General features: G+C 37.3%; 1 protein-coding gene across 35 annotated transcripts in view; it reads left to right on the top strand.

The window, feature by feature from the left end:
* GNGT1 (G protein subunit gamma transducin 1) overlaps positions 1 to 17421 on the top strand; it is a 340161-nt gene that overhangs the window by 291238 nt on the left and 31502 nt on the right. For 18 of the 35 annotated variants that reach the window (XM_072784137.1, XM_072784136.1, XM_072784141.1 and 15 more), the window contains one exon: positions 16638 to 16717. The exons of the other annotated variants lie outside the window; for them this stretch is intronic. In XM_072784137.1, coding sequence (XP_072640238.1) covers positions 16671 to 16717 — 47 coding nt within the window. In that variant the 5' untranslated portion in view covers positions 16638 to 16670. The remainder of the gene's footprint in view (positions 1 to 16637; positions 16718 to 17421) is intronic. 35 annotated transcript variants of the gene reach the window in all.

The following is a 17421-nucleotide window of genomic DNA, read 5'->3' as shown; positions in this document are numbered from 1 at the left end:
TGGTGTTCAATTTACTAACATACAGAATAACCCCCAGTGCCCGTCACCCATTCACTCCCACCCCCCGCCCTCCTCCCCTTCTACCACCCCTAGTTCGTTTCCCAGAGTTAGCAGTCTTTACGTTCTGTCTCCCTTTCTGATATTTCCCACACATTTCTTCTCCCTTCCCTTATATTCCCTTTCACTATTATTTATATTCCCCAAATGGATGAGAACATATAATGTTTGTCCTTCTCCGGCTGACTTACTTCACTCAGCATAATACCCTCCAGTTCCATCCACGTTGAAGCAAATGGTGGGTATTTGTCATTTCAAATAGCTGAGTAATATTCCATTGTATACATAAACCACATCTTCTTTATCCACTCATCTTTCGTTGGACACCGAGGCTCCTTCCACAGTTTGGCTATCGTGGCCATTGCTGCTAGAAACATCGGGGTGCAGGTGTCCCGGCGTTTCATTGCATTTGTATCTTTGGGGTAAATCCCCAACAGTGCAATTGCTGGGTCGTAGGGCAGGTCTATTTTTAACTCTTTGAGGAACCTCCACACAGTTTTCCAGAGTGGCTGCACCAGTTCACATTCCCACCAACAGTGTAAGAGGGTTCCCTTTTCTCCGCATCCTCTCCAACATTTGTGATTTCCTGCCTTGTTAATTTGCCCCATTCTCACTGGTGTGAGGTGGTATCTCATTGTGGTTTGGATTTGTATTTCCCTGATGGCAAGTGATGTGGAGCATTTTCTCATATGCATGTTGGCCATGTCTATGTCTTCCTCTGTGAGATTTCTGTTCATGTCTTTTGCCCATTTCATGATTGGATTGTTTGCTTCTTTGGTGTTGAGTTTAATAAGTTCTTTATAGATCTTGGAAACTAGCCCTTTATCTGATATGTCATTTGCAAATATCTTCTCCCATTCTGTAGGTTGTCTTTTAGTTTTGTTGACTGTATCCTAAGAAGCAAAAGCTTCTTATCTTGATGAAGTCCCAATAGTTCATTTTTGCTTTTGTTTCTTTTGCCTTCGTGGATGTATCTTGCAAGAAGTTACTGTGGCCGAGTTCAAAAAGGGTGTTGCCTGTGTTTTTCTCTAGGATTTTGATGGAATCTTGTCTCACATTTAGATCTTTCATCCATTTTGGGTTTATCTTTGTATATGGTGAAAGAGAGTGCTCTAGTTTCATTCTTCTGCATGTGGATGTCCAATTTTCCCAGCACCATTTATTGAAGAGACTGCCTTTCTTCCAATGGATAGTCTTTCCTCCTTTATCGAATATTAGTTGACCATAAAGTTCAGGGTCCACTTTCTGGGTTCTCTATTCTGTTCCACTGATCTATGTGTCTGTTCTTCTGCCAGTACCACACTGTCTTGATGACCACAGCTTTGTAGTACAACCTGAAATCTGGCATTGTGATGCCCCCAGATATGGTTTTCTTTTTTAAAATTCCCCTGGCTATTCGGGGTCTTTTCTGATTCCACACAAATCTTAAAATAATTTGTTCTAACTCTCTGAAGAAAGTCCATGGTATTTTGATAGGGATTGCATTAAACGTGTATATTGCCCTGGGTAACATTGACATTTTCACAATATTAATTCTGCCAATCCATGAGCATGGAATATTTTTCCATCTCTTTGGGTCTTCCTCAATTTCTTTCAGAAGTGTTCTATAGTTTTGAGGATATAGATCCTTTACATCTTTGGTTAGGTTTATTCCTAGGTATCTTATGCCTTTGGGTGCAATTGTAAATGGGATTGACTCCTTAATTTCTCTTTCTTCAGTCTCATTGTTACTGTATAGAAATGCCACTGACTTCTGGGCATTGATTTTGTATCCTGCCACGCTACCGAATTGCTGTATGAGTTCTAGCAATCTTGGGGTGGAGACTTTTGGGTTTTCTATGTAGAGTATCATGTCATCGGCGAAGAGGGAGGGTTTGACTTCTTCTTTGACAATTTGAATGCCTTTAATGTCTTTTTGTTGTCTGATTGCTGAGGCGAGGACTTCCAGTACTATGTTGAATAGCAGTGGTGAGAGTGGACATCCCTGTCTTGTTCCTGATCTTAGGGGAAAGGCTCCCAGTGCTTCCCCATTGAGAATGATATTTGCTGTGGGCTTTTCATAGATGGCTTTTAAGATGTCGAGGAATGTTCCCTCTATCCCTACACTCTGAAGAGTTTTGATCAGGAATGGATGCTGTATTTTGTCAAATGCTTTCTCTGCATCTAATGAGAGGATCATATGGTTCTTGGTTTTTCCCTTGCTGATATGATGAATCACATTGATTGTTTTACGGGTGTTGAACCAGCCTTGTGTCCCGGGGATAAATCCTACTTGGTCATGGTGAATAATTTTCTTAATGTACTGTTGGATCCTATTGGCCAGTATCTTGTTGAGAATTTTTGCATCCATGTTCATCAGGGATATTGGTCTGTAATTCTCCTTTTTGGTGGGGTCTTTGTCTGGTTTTGGAATTAAGGTGATGCTGGCCTCACAGAACGAATTTGGAAGTACTCCATCTCTTTCTATCTTTCCAAACAGCTTTAGGAGAATAGGTATGGTTTCTTCTTTAAACGTTTGATAAAATTCCCCTGGGAAGCCATCTGGCCCTGGACTTTTGTGTCTTGGGAGGTTTTTGATGACTGCTTCAATTTCCTCCCTGGTTATTGGCCTGTTCAGGTTTTCTATTTCTTCCTGTTCCAGTTTTGGTAGTTTGTGGCTTTCCAGGAATGCGTCCATTTCTTCTAGATTGCCTAATTTATTGGCGTATAGCTGTTCATAATATGTTTTTAAAATTGTTTGTATTTCCTTGGTGTTGGTAGTGATCTCTCCTTTCTCATTCATGATTTTATTAATTTGAGTCTTCTCTCTCTTCTTTTTAATAAGGCTGGCTAATGGTTTATCTATCTTATTAATTCTTTCAAAGAACCAACTCCTGGTTCTGTTGATCTGTTCCAGTTCTTCTGGTCTCGATTTCGTTGAGTTCTGCTCGAATCTTTATTAACTTCCTTCTTCTCTTGGGTGTAGGATCTATTTGCTGTTTTTTCTCTAGCTCCTTTAGGTGTAAGGTTAGCTTTTGTATCTGAGTTCTTTCCAGTTTTTGAATGGATGCTTGTATTGCAATGTATTTCCCCCTTAGGACTGCTTTTGCTGCATCCCAAAGATTTTGAACGGTTGTATCTTCATTCTCATTAGTTTCCATGAATCTTTTTAATTCTTCCTTAATTTCCTGGTTGACCCTTTCATCTTTTAGCAGGATGGTCCTTAACCTCCACGTGTTTGAGGTCCTTCCAAACTTCTTGTTGTGATTTAGTTCTAATTTCAAGGCATTATGGTCTGAGAATATGCAGGGGACGATCCCAATCTTTTGTTATCGGTTCAGACCTGATTTGTGACCCAATATGTGGTCTATTCTGGAGAAAGTTCCATGTGCACTTGAGAAGAATGTGTATTCAGTTGAGTTTGGATGGAAAGTTCTGTAGATATCTGTGAAATCCATCTGGTCCAGTGTATCATTTAAAGCTCTCGTTTCTTTGGAGATGTTGTGCTTAGACCTATTGAGTATAGAAAGAGCTAGATTGAAGTCACCAAGTATAAGTGTATTATTATCTAAGTATTTCTTCACTTTGGTTAATTGATTTATATATTTGGCAGCTCCCACATTCGGGGCATATATACTGAGGATTGTTAAGTCCTCTTGTTGAATAGATCCTTTAAGTATGATATAGTGTCCCTCTTCATCTCTCACTACAGTCTTCGGGGTAAATTTTAGTTTATCTGATATAAGGATGGCTACCCCTGCTTTCTTTTGAGGACCATTCGAATGGTAAATGGTTCTCCAACCTTTTATTTTCAGGCTGTAGGTGTCCTTCTGTCTAAAATCAGTCTCTTGTAGACAGCAAATAGATGGGTCCTTCTTTTTTATCCAGTCTGACACCCTGCGCCTTTTGATGAGGTCATTAAGCCCGTTCACATTCAGAGTTACTATTGAGAAATATGAGTTTAGTGTCATCATGATATCTATTCAGACCTTGTTTTTGTGGACTGTTCCACTGAACTTCTTCTTAAAGGGGAATTTTAAGAGTCCCCCTTAAAATTTCTTGCAGAGCTGGTTTGGAGGTCACATATTCTTTCAGTTCCTGCCTGTCTTGGAAGCTCTTTATCTCTCCTTCCATTTTGAATGAGAGCCTTGCTGGATAAAGTATTCTTGGTTGCATGTTCTTCTCATTTAGGACCCTGAATATATCCTGCCAGCCCTTTCTGGCCTGCCAGGTCTCTGTGGAGAGGTCTGCTGTTACCCTAATACTCCTCCCCATAAAAGTCAGGGATTTCTTGTCTCTTGCTGCTTTAAGGATCTTCTCTTTATCTTTGGAATTTGCAAGCTTCACTATTAAATGTCGAGATGTTGAACGGTTTTTATTGATTTTAGGGGGGGATCTCTCTAGTTCCTGGATCTGAATGCCTGTTTCCCTTCCCAGATTAGGAAAGTTTTCAGCTAGAATTTGTTCAAATATATATTCTGGCCCTCTGGCCCTTTCGGCACCCTCGGGAACACCAATTAAACGTAGGTTTTTCTTCCTCAGGCTGTCGTTTATTTCCCTTAATCTATCTTCATGGTCTTTTAATTGTTTGTCTCTTTTTTCCTGTTTCCCTCTTTGCTATCAACTTGTCTTCTATGTCACTCACTCATTCTTCCACCTCGTTAACCCTTGTCCTTGGGACTTCTAGTTTGGATTGCATCTCATTCAATTGATTTTTAATTTCTGCCTGATTAGCTCTAAATTCTGCAGTCATGAAGTCTCTTGAGTCCTTTATGCTTTTTTCTAGAGCCACCAGTAGCTGTATAATAGTGCTTCTGAATTGGCTTTCTGACATTGAATTGTAATCCAGATTTTGTAACTCTGTGGGAGAGAGGACTGTTTCTGATTCTTTCTTTTGAGGTGAGGTTTTCCTTCTAGTCATTTTGCTCAGTGCAGAGTGGCCAAAAGCAAGTTGTATTGGGAAAAGGAGAAAAAGAGAGGAGAGAAAGAAGGAAAGAAAAGAGAAAGAGAAAAAAAAGGAAGGAAAAAAACGAAAAAGAAAAAGAGAAAGAAAAAGAAAGAAAGGAGAAAAAAGGGGGGTGGGGGAAGGAAACAAATCAAAAAGCAAAACAAAACGAAACAAAACAAAACAAACAAACAAAAAAAGAACCACGGGGGAGTATCTTCTGATTCTGTGTAGTTTAAGTCCCTTGGCTTCCCCTGGAACTTGTCAGTCAGTCTAGCTGGTGTTCTGGGGGAGGGGCCTGTTGTGCTGATTTTCAGGTGTTAGCACTTGGGGGAGCTGCTGTGCCCCTGCCTGGTGCAGGGCTCAGTGGGGGTTGTTTACCCCGTGAGGCCGCAGGAGGAACAGCCCTAGTGGCGGGGCCAGCTCTGGAAACCTGGATTCAGCTCCGGCAGGAACTCCGGAGCTCTCCATCTGCAGGGCCTGGAGGCTCCGGGCGGGGCCGCTGATCTGCTCAGCTGGGGCAGGAGCGTCCTCGCTGTCCTGGGCCCTCCCGGCCTCTGCCTGTCCCGGGGGAGGCCGGATCCTGGGCTGCGTCCCGGCGCCCTGTGCTCCGGGGCCTGCGCTGGTGGATTCGCGCTCCCGCCCCGCAGCCCCCTCCGCGGAGCCGCCCCCGAGCCCCTCCGAGCTGCTCCGGGTCCCGCCGTGCGCGCTGCAGCCCTTAGGGAGGGAGCTCGGCGCACTCTCCTGGGTGCGCAGTTGCTGTTACTGTCCCCGGGAGCCCGAGGGCATCCCCGCCCTCCTGGGTCCTGCTCCACCTCCCTGGAGCCCCTTTCCGCCCGGGAAGGTCGGTGCAGCTCCTGCGTCTCCGGGACGGGGCTCTCCTGTCCTGGGGACACTCGCCCCGGCCTCAGCCCGGCTCCTCGCGGGGCCCCTCCCCCTTGGAGGCCTTTGTTCCTTTATTTCTTTTTCCCCGTCTTCCTACCTTGATGGAAGCGCGAACTCTTCTCACTGTAGCATTCCAGGTGTTCTCTCTTTAATTCTCAGGCCGAATTCGTAGATTTTCAGGATAATTTGAAGGTTTTCTAGGTAATTTGGTGGAGACAGGTGACTTGGGGACCCTACTCTTCCGCCATCTTGCCTAGCTTTTCAGAATATATGATTTTAAAACAGTTCAATTAATACAAACAACAAAACTTTAAAAAATGAAAAACAAATTTTAAAAAAGATTTAGATGAATCATGATGTACTAAGGAATTTTTTGTTGTTATTCTAATATAACACCCAACCAGAGAGATCCGTGTACATTTCACCCCTTTCTTCATCTTTAAGATAGTCAAGGGTGCTCATTTTTGAAAGAAACAGGCTGATATTTAGGATTATCTTCCCTAATAGGAAGTGAGATGCATGGATTTATAGTGGCTCCTTGGAATGTTGTATCTACCACCATTACACAAAAGAGTTTTTTCCTCCTTTTATTTCCATAGAGTGTAATAAATTGTAGAATTCTAAGGAATTACTGGCACAGGCAAAACGGCCAGGGTTATATACATACCAGTTGAAACATGTCTGATTCCTTTCAGATGGCACCTCCAGGGAACACCTTCCAAAGAAGGTGACTGTGAGTGAGTCAGTAAGGCCTGGGTGTGCCTGAGTAATATATTCCTGACTCCAATACTACTAAGCAGGATATGGATTCAGTGTGGGCCTACATTCCTTTGTAGGACCAGTTGATTTGGACAAGTGGCAAAGCAAAACAACCCCATTGTAGCACAAAGGAGCAAAGCAGAGTGCAGATGTTTGTTGATAGTGTATCCTGTTCCATAAAAGCATAAATAGGGCCCATGTACAGAGAAGCAACTTATCCCTGACTCTAAAGTTAAGTGCTAGAGTTATCATTTGCAACTGAAGAGCCTCTCAGCTCCCAATAATCTTAAATTATCCCAAGTTAAGGGAAAGAATTTTCATAGGTTAGTATTGCACCTTCCACCTGTCTTGATGGAAGGTTCTAGAAAAACATCATAATACAATTTGATAAAATAAAGAAGATGGGAATATGACCCTAACTATATCCTTTATGTTATATATACTTATATTTTATGCAAATCCACTTAACGGTATGGGATTATTTTTAACTTGAAGAACACATTCTAAAATTTAAGAACTAACGTGTGCAAATAGTGAAGAAATTGTTTTTAAAAAGAAATAAAACAGGGGCCCCTGGATAGCTCAGATGGTTAAGCGCCTGCCTTTCACCTCGGATAGTGATCTCCGGCTCATGGGATCCAGTTCCACATTGAGTTCCATGTCAGATTCCTGGCTGAGTGGAGAATCTTCTTCTCCCTCTGCCTCTCCCCCACTGCTCATGCTCTTTCTCTTCCTCCCTCCCTCCCTCTGTCTCTCAAATGAATAAAATCTTTTTTTTTAAAAAAAAGAAATAAAACACTGTGATATTATTGTAAAACTTTATACAAATCCTTAGGAAAGAAAGTCAAGAAATAACCATTTATCTGTTTTTTAAGAAGGACAAATACCTGGCCTTTAGTAGGTAAATGCTTTAATACCTCTTAGGATTATTGACATAACTTAGAAATATCCTTATTTTTTAAGATAATTGTCTCCTTGAAGCATAACACTTAATATTAAGCTAGCCTTGACTAGTAGTTATGAGAAGTGACATTTACATACAAAGGTTGATTTTTAAAAATAACATTTTACCACATTTTATTATAGATAGCAATGTTTGTTCAAAAGTAGTAAATAGCTTTGGTGGTTCACTTAAAATTGTAGACTATATTTGAAACAAAAGTTTGTTTTTAGCAGGTAATAATTAAATTGATGAAATACCATCATTCATCTAGCTCCAATAAACTCAAGGAATATAAAAGGACTGAAGATGTATTAAAATTATAGCTGAACAACTCTATTTTTCATTCCTGTAAAAAACAATGTGTTTTACTAGTTATCTGAAAAGATTAACTTTAAAACACAATGCAAAATATCAATTTGTCATGAGAAATTATAGTGCTGTGATACAGATGAAAAATTTCCAGGCTAAGAACAAAGGGCAGACCTCTTCAGTATCAAGTATCAAAAGAATCATCTAAGCAAAACATGTAAGATTAATGAAAATTAACCTCCATTTTAATCTCAGAGGAGAACTGCTGGGCCTCTAATGCAAAACTCTAGTCTAGGACTATATCAATTTATATCTTTGCTGAAGAATCTATTAGCATCAAGTGCTAATGAATAAAAATAATAATAATAATAATAAATAAGCTAAAGTTACAAATGCATTCATGGGTTAAGGAGCTTAGGTTCTGAAGGTAGTGTCAATATATAATTTATATTCTGTTTGCATTAAAAGATATGAATATAAAAAATAGGGTTAAAACAGAAAAGGAAACTATGTGGTTTTGAAAAGTTAAAATATTATTTCAGTTTTAGCATAATATTTTGGATTTCATATTTCCCTAGGATAATTCTTGATACTTAAATATTAACCTTTCCACACACCCTCCAAAGACTGTACAGATCCATAGAAGATCTAATAGAACCACCCAAAACTTACATACAGAACAAAACTAAGAGAAAGGATATGCAAATGTTCATTTACAGGTAACCGGGAAATAGTATAAAGATAATACAGGAGAACAGAGTATAGTAGGGTCCTGTAGTTGGTGAAACATGATAATGTTACCCCCCAAAAAAGAGGGCTTTATGTCAACAGGAATCTGAGGCCCCATGGATCAAAGCCACAGCCATTGATGGAGTTGGGAGAGAGAAGAGACAGGAAGTTGCAGAACCAGAAGTGGCAGTCTTGGAAATGTGAAGCTTAGGATGGCAGTGTGACAGCCCAAAGTAGATATCCTTTGAAGATCTGATAGTGAATGGAAGAAGGAAGAAAACTATGGAAAGCAAGAATCTCAGAGAAAGTAAAATAATCACAGAAAGTAGAAGATACATCATCATGCAAAACAGGCCTCATTGTAACCCAGTGTTTAAATATAAAATCCATCATATTAAACTAGGAATGGCAGATAGGAGAATACACCATTAAACAAAGACTGAGAAATAAAGAATAAGAAATGACCTGAAGAAGATATTAAGAATTGAAATGACAAAATGTAGAAAGATGAAAAACAGAATTGGCCAAACTCAGGAAAGAAATGGGAAAAAATCATTTTAGAAACAAAGACAATTAGAAATTGTTCAGCAGAAAATAGCTTCAGCAGTAAAATAAGCAACATTTGAACAAAGAATGAAAAAAGCCAAGAGAACATGTACAAAATAGGGGGCGGGGGAAGACTGAAAGAGAGAGGTATTCAAAAGAACAATTCTAGGGCAGCCTGAGTGGCTGAGCAGTTTATCACCGCCTTTGGCCCAGGACCTGATCCTGGAGTCCTGGGATCGAGTCCCAGGTTGGGCTCCCTGCATGGAGCCTGCTTCTCCCTCTGCTTGTGTCTCTGCCTTTCTCTCTCTCTCTCTCTCTCTCTCTCTGTGTGTGTGTGTCTCATTAATAAATAAAATCTTTTAAAAAAAGAACAATTCTAGATACAGAAAATAAGCAAAGCCAGTAGTATGTGTATATAAATATATGTTGCAAGAAGAAAAACAGCTATGAAATTTGAATTTTGGTCAATTATGATATATTATCTAAAATTAAAGAAAAACCTTCTAGGGTTTCAGGCCAAAAGACTGTCAGAGAGGGAAAAATATCAGCAATATACTTCTTTTAAGTTTTTATTTTAATTCCAGTTAACTAGTTGGTACATTAGTTTCGGATGTACAATATAGCAATTCAGTATTTCCATACATCACCCAGTGCTCTTCACTAGTGCACTCCTTAATCCCCATCACCAATTTAAACATCCCCCCACCTACTTCCCCTCTGGTAACCATCAGTTTGCTCTCTGTAATTAAGAATAGGCTTCTTGATTTTTCTTCCCTCTCTCTTTTCCCCTGTTTTGTTTCTTAAATTCCATATATAAGTGAAATCATATGGTATTTATGTTTCTCAGACTTATTTCGCTTAGCATTATATCCTCTATCTCCATCCATGTCCTTGCAAATGGCAAGATCGCAATTTTTTAAAAAAGACTTTATTTATTTATTCATAGAGACACAGCTAGAGAGAGAGACAGAGACACAGGCAGAGGGAGAAGCAGGCTCCATGCAGGGAGCCCGATGTGGGACTCGATCCCGGGGTCTCCAGGATCACACCCTGGGCTGCAGGCGGCGCTAAACCGCTGCGCCACTGGGGCTGCCCAAGATCATGTTCTTTTTTATTGACTTAACATTATTTCATTGTATGAAATACATATCTTCTTTATATCTTCTTTATCCATTTCTTCTTTATCCTTTCTTCTTTATATAGAAGAAATATATAAATTATATTTTTATATATCACATCTTCTTTATCCATTCATCTAGTGATGAACACTTAGACTGCTTCTGTAATTTGGCAATTGTAAATTATGCTGCTATAAACATATGAGTGCATATATCCCTTTGAATTAGTGTTCCTGTATTCTTTAGGTAAATACCCAGTGGTGCAATGCTGGATCATAAGGTGGGTCTATTTTTACTTTTTTGAGGAACCTCCATACTGTTTTCCAGAATGACTTCACCAGTTTGCATACCCACCAGCAGTGCAAGAAGGTTCCTTTTTCTCCACATCCTCACCAACACCTGTTGTTTCTTGTGTTGTTGTATTTAGTCCTTCTGATGGGTAGGGGGTTGGATATCTCATTGTAGTTTTGATTTGCATTTCCCTGATGATAAGAGATGATGAACATCTTTTCTTACGACTGTTGGCCATCTGTGGATTTCCTTTGGAAAAATAACTGTTCTTCTGCCCATTTTTAATTGGATTATTTGGGTTTTTGGGGTGTTGAACTTTATAAGTTCCTTATATATTTGGGGTACTGACCCTTTATTGTATATGTCATTTGCACATATCTCTTTCCATTCCTTAGGTTGCCTTTTAGTTTTCCTGATTGTTTCCTTTGCTTTGCAGAAGCTTTTTATTTTGATGAAATCCCAATAGTTCATTTTTGTTTTTGTTCCCCTTACCTCAGGAGACCTACCTTGAAAGAAGTTGCTGCTGCTGCTATCAAAGAAGTTACTGCCTGCCTATGTACTATTCTAGAATATTTATGGTTTTGGGTCTCACATTTAAGTCTTTAATCCATATTGGATTTTTAAAAAAAATTTTATTTATTCATGAGAGACACACAGAGAGAGGCAGAGACATAGGCAGAGGGAGAACCAGGTTCCCTATAGGGAGCCTGATCCAGGGCTCACTCAATCCCAGGACCCCAGGATCACGACCTGAAGCAAAGGCAGACACTTAACCACTGAGCTACCCACGCACCCCCATACTGATTTTTTTCAAATTGTTTTTGTGTATGGTATAAGAATGTAGTTCAGTTTCATTCTTCTGCACTTTGCTGTCCAGCTTTCCCAACACCATTTATTGAAGAGACTGTCTTTTTCTCATTGCATATTCTTTCCTACTTTGTCAAAGTTTAATTGACTATATAATTCTGGGTCTACTTCTGGATTTTTTTCATTTCTCTGGGTTATCTTCAGTTTCTTTCATCAGTGTTCTTTATACAGGTTTTTCACCTCTTTGGCTAGGTTTATTCCTAGGTATCTTATTATTTGGGGCACAATTGTAAGTAGAACTGTTTTCTTAATTTCTCTTTCTGCTGCTTCAATATTAGTGTACAGAAATGCAACAGATTTCTGTACATTTATTTTGTATCCTGTGACTTCTGAATTCGTTTATCAGTTCTAGCAGGTTTTTGATGGAGTCTTGGCTTTTCTATGTACACTATCATATCATTTGCAAATAGCAAAAATTTTACTTTTTTCTTATTGATTTAGATGCCTTTTACTTCTTTTTGTTGTTTTATTGTGGCTAGGACTACTGGTACCATGTGGAATGAAAGTGGTGATAGACATCCCTGCCTGGTTCCTGACCTTATGGGAAAAACTCTCAGGTCATTAAGGATGATGTTAGCTGTGGGTTTTTCACAGATGACCTTTATTATGTTGAGGTATGTTCATTCCTTTTAACCTACTTTATTGTGAGTTTTTATCATGAATGGATATTACACTTTGTCAAAAGCTTTTTCCACATCTAATTGAAATGATCCTATAATCCTTATCTGTTGCCTACCCAATAATATAACTTCAAATTTTCTTTCTTTCCTATATCAGCCCTTTATTAGATCATTCCCCTCAGGGTATAAATATCTGTTATTTCTCCTAACATGTAAAAAAAGAAAAATGCTTGATCCCACTTCTAGGTGGCATAACATTCCTTCACTCTCCTTTGCATCACAACTCCTTGAAAGAGATGTCTATAGGAAAGTCTCGAAGTGTGCCTCTTTCCTTCTCTTTCAAATTCACTCCATTCAGATTTGCATTCCTTCTATGTCACCTAAACTGCTTTTTCCAAGGTTATCAATGGTATCCTCATTGCTAAACTAATACTCAATTCTCTTTCCTCACCTTACTTATCAATGGCATCTGCTGCAGTTAATCATGCTCATCTCCTTGATATACTTTTATTATTTGGTTTCTAGGGAATAACACTCCTCATTAGTTGCTCCTTGTCAGTTTCCATTGCATTGCATTGTATTTCCTTTCTTCCTTCTCTGAGGAGAAGGACTCAGAACACCTTGATGTGATAGTGCACCAGAGATCCATCCTGCTTATATTCTCTACCTAGTTATTCCCTTGGTGATGGCATCCACTCTTAAGGCCAAAAACGTTGCCAGTCAACAGGTTCTCCTAAACTCCAGGTCACTAATACCAATTACACACTGAATTGGAGATCTAATAGGTTTCTCAAACCCAGTATATCCAACACTGAACTTTCAATCTAACCCATAATATATGTTCCACCTATACCCTTCCCTTATCTCAGTCAATGATAATGCTATCCTTCCAGATTCTAGGCCAAAAATAAGAAACAAAACAAAAACCAACAACAAAAAATCTTGGAATAAGTTCTAACTTATCATCTTGCAAATCTCACATTTGAACCTGTTTTTAAAAATATTTTTTCAAAATGCTTTTTGAAACTGAGTTATAACTTACATACAGTAAAGTACAAAAAGTGTTTTTTTTTACTGATTTATGTCCCTACATAACCACCCAGATTGAGATACAGATTATTATCACCATCCCAGAAGCCTACCTCATTTCCTCTTAAGGTTAATACACTTTCGTCTGACCTTTATTGAAATAAAGAGTAACTACACTTCTGACCTTTATCATAATAGATTAGTTTTGCCTATCCTTGACCATTATATAAATGAAACTAGACCATATGTATGTTTTTTGCCTCAGTGTTATGTCTGCTAGATTTATCTATGTTGTGTTCAGTAGTTGGATTTTTTTCTCCCATTACTGGGTGTTATTTCATTCATTCACTATCAAGTTGATAGATAGTTGGAATGTTTCCAGAATTTTACTATTATGAATAAAGATAAAATGACCATTTTTACACATCATTTGATAGACATGTGCAATCATATTTCTGTTGCACATATACTTAGAAGTATAATTGCTGGGTAATATGGGTACGTGTATGGTCAGCATTAGTAGATTCTGCCAAAGAATTATCCAAAACGGTTCTATCAAATTGCATTCCTTTCAGCAATGTATGATATCCAGAGTTGCTGTACATCCTTGCCAACACTAGATATTATAAGTTCTTTTTCTTTTAAGATTTTTATTTTTTTATTCATGAGAGACATACAGAGAGAGAGAGAGAGAGAGAGAGAGAGAGGCAGAGACACAGGCAGGGGAAGAAGCAGGCCCCATGCAGGGAGCCTGACGCGACTTGATGCCGGGTCTCTGGGATCAGGCCCTGGGCTGAAGGTGGCGCTAAACCGCTGAGCCACCCAGGCTGCCCCTATAAATTCTTTTAATTTTAGTCATGCTTGCGGGTATGTAATGTTTTATTATGGCTTTCAAATGTATTCCTGATGGCTAATTCTGTTGATCACCTTTTCATATGCCTATCTGCAATTTGTACGTTCTTTTTACATAAAGCCTGTTCATATTTCTGTCCCATTATCTTTTTTATTGCTTTTTTCCCTATTGATTTGTTAGAATTTTTTAGTCTCGATAGGAGTTCTTTGTGTGCTATATGCACTGAAAATAACTTTTTCCATTGTTCAGTTTATTTCTTACTTTTAAAATCTCTTGATGAATAGAATATCTTTTTATGAAATACAATTCACCAATTATCTCTTTTAGTATGTTTTTTATTCCTGGTCCTTTGACTACCCCAGGTTCTGATGATATTATCATACACTTTTTCCTGAGAGCTTTATAGTTTACCTTTCACATTTCAGTTCTTTTTTTTTTCTTTTTTTTTTTCTTTTTAGATTTTATTTATTTATTCATGAGAGACAGAGAGAGAGGCAGAAACGTAGGCAGAGGGAGGAGAAGCAGGCTCCATACAGGAGCGGGATGTGGGATTCGATTCTGGAACTCCGTGGCCACGTCCTGAGCCAAAGGCAGACGCTCAACCACTGAGCCACCCAGGTGTCCTTCATGCCCTATTTCCAGTTGATTTTTGTTTATTGTGTAAGGTAGGCGTTAAGATTCATTTTTTTTTCACATGAATATTCAGTTGATTCATCACTGTTTATTTAGGTCTTTAATTTCTCTCAGCAATGACTGTGGTCTTCAGCGTCAAGTTCTTACACATTTTGTGTTACATTTATTTCTAGGCATTCAATTTCTTGGAAACTTATATATTGCACCTTTGCATCTCATTTCCTAATTGCTTGTTCTTGGTATGTAGAATACACTTTGTTTTTTTATATTGATCTTATATCCAATGACCTTGCTAAATTCACTTATGAATTCTAATCATTTGTAGATTCATTTATATTTTCTAGATATTCAAATATGTTACAGAAAATTATAATGGTTTTACTTTTTTCTGTCTGAATTTTATAGATTTTGTTATTCTCTTGAATTTTTATAATGTTTAGGAGTTCCAGTAAAATTTGAAAAGAATTGATAGCTTTGGAACAATTTGTCTTATTCCAAACTCATAGGGAAATTGTTCAATATTTATTTATTTATTTATTTTTAGATTTTATTTATTTATTCATGAGAGACACAGAAAGAGGCAGAGACATAGGCAGAGGGAGAAGCACGCTCCTCGAGGCAGCCCGATTTGGGACTCAATCCGGAGATTCCGGGACTAAGCACTGAGCCAGAGGCAGATGCTCAACCACTGAGCCACCCAGGCATCCCCAATATTTCATTATTAATTAGGATGTTAACCATAGGTTTTTGTGGTCATCTTTTTCAGATGAAGGATTATCTCTTCTATTCCTATTTGTTGAGATTAGTTTTTTTTTATCATGAATTGATGTTCAATTTTATCAAATGTCTTTTCTGTATCTACTAAGATGATTGTATGATATTTGTCATTTATTTTGTTAAGGTGACAGTTACAATTATTGATTATTCTTATGTTGAAAACCATCTTATGCCACTGGCATACACTTCACTTAGTTATGAGGTATTATATATATTATCGGATTTGATTTGGTAATATTTGCTCAAGTTTTATGCATCTGTTCATAAGGAAGAAATTGGCCTGTAATTTTGATTCCTTGCAATGTCCTTTCCAATTATTACTTTATGAGAAACACAAAAAATAGTGTTCCTTTTTTATTATTTGCTAAAAGTGATTTTGCAAGTTAGGATTATTTCATGTTAAATCTCTGGAAGGCTGAAAATCGTGGCTTCAGCTTATTTAATGAATATAGGAATAATAAGAATTTCTACCCATTTTTATGTCAGTTTTAGAAGCAAGACCTCATGGGTATAGAGCCTGAGAAGTCACATGCCCTTAGGAATGTCTTACATTTAATTTAATGCTTTATTGTCACCATATTTAAATTTTTTATCAATGTTTGAACAAAGAAACTCTCATTTTGCACTGGACCCCTCAAATCATATAGTTATTCATGTCTTGTCATATGTGGTTTTATAAGTATTTGCTTATTTCTTCTAAGTTATGAAATTTATTGGTATTAATTTGTTAATAACTGTTAACTCTGTTTTCAATATCTTTCAGATTTGTTAAGTCTGTTTTTCTACTTATGATATTGATAATTTATGTTCTTTATCTTTCTTTCCTTTATTATCTTGGTATTAACAAATTATTTCATTAATCTTTTTTGAGAAACATTTTTTGCCTGTGTTTATTTTCTTTAAAATTATGTCTGCTTTCTGAATATTTTAATTACTGTTATCTATATTAACTTCCTTCTATTTTTTTTAACTTCCTTCTACTTTTTAAGGAGTATTTAAATATGTTTAATTTATAGTTAATTTTCTAGTTTCTTGAGATGGTAGATTGGAACATTTATTTTTCAACCTTTCTTCTTTTTCAGTTTACTAATTTAGAGCTAAAAATTTCCATTTGGTCACCATTTTAACTGCGTCTCAGAATTTCTGATATGTCATATTTGTTTCATTCAATTTAAAATATAATTCATTGTAATTTCTTTTTTGACACATGTTATACAGTAGTGTGTGTTTAATTTCCAAACACCTAGAGATTTTCCAATAATCTTATTTTTTTATTTCTCGTTACATTTGTATTCAGAGAATATACTCTATAGGATTCCAATTCTTTGGAATGTACCCGTGTACATTACCTGCAGAGATCAACAGACGATCAGTTTGGTAAATATTCCAAATGCCCTTGAAAATGTTTATCCTGATTATGTTGAGTGTAGTGTTCATTGTGATGTTTAAATTTCCTATCTCTAATTTCTTTTTGTTCATTTACTAAAAAGTTTTAAAATATCAAATTACAATCATAGATTCGTGTTTATCTTTTTAGTTCTCTGTTTTCCTTCAGTTTATTAAGCTTTTTAAGATGTATAAACGTTTATAATTATTATTTCCTCCTGTTGATTAAATTGGACCTTTTATCACTGTTAAATGTTCTTCATATACTTTGTTACTTCTTGTCTCAAAGTCTTCCTTTTCTTCTATTGATAAACAACAGCTTTATTTTGATTTTTGATTGCATGGTATGCATTTTTACCTTTATTTGCTTTCAGATACTTGTAACTGTATATAAAGTATGTCTCTTGTAAACAGTATTGAGTTAGATTTTGAATTTTTGTTTTTCTGTTTATTAATCTAACCTGACCATTCTCCCTTTAACTGGAATGTTTAGTCAATTTACATTTAATATTATTGAGATGATTGAGTTTAAGTCAATCATCTTGCCATGGTTCTCTAATCGTTTCATCTTTGTTTCTTAATTTATCTTTTCTGGCCTTCCTTTGGATTAATCATTCTTCCATTTTTTTATCCATTATTTCCTCTATCGGCTTTTTAGCTATTTTGTTACTATTTCATTGATTACTCTTAAAATC

This window comes from Canis lupus, chromosome 18 (genome assembly GCF_048164855.1).
Source record: "Canis lupus baileyi chromosome 18, mCanLup2.hap1, whole genome shotgun sequence".
Taxonomy (NCBI): Eukaryota; Metazoa; Chordata; class Mammalia; order Carnivora; family Canidae; genus Canis; species Canis lupus.
The sequence above is the reverse complement of the archived record's forward strand: the minus strand, read 5'-3'. Positions and strand labels throughout refer to the sequence as shown.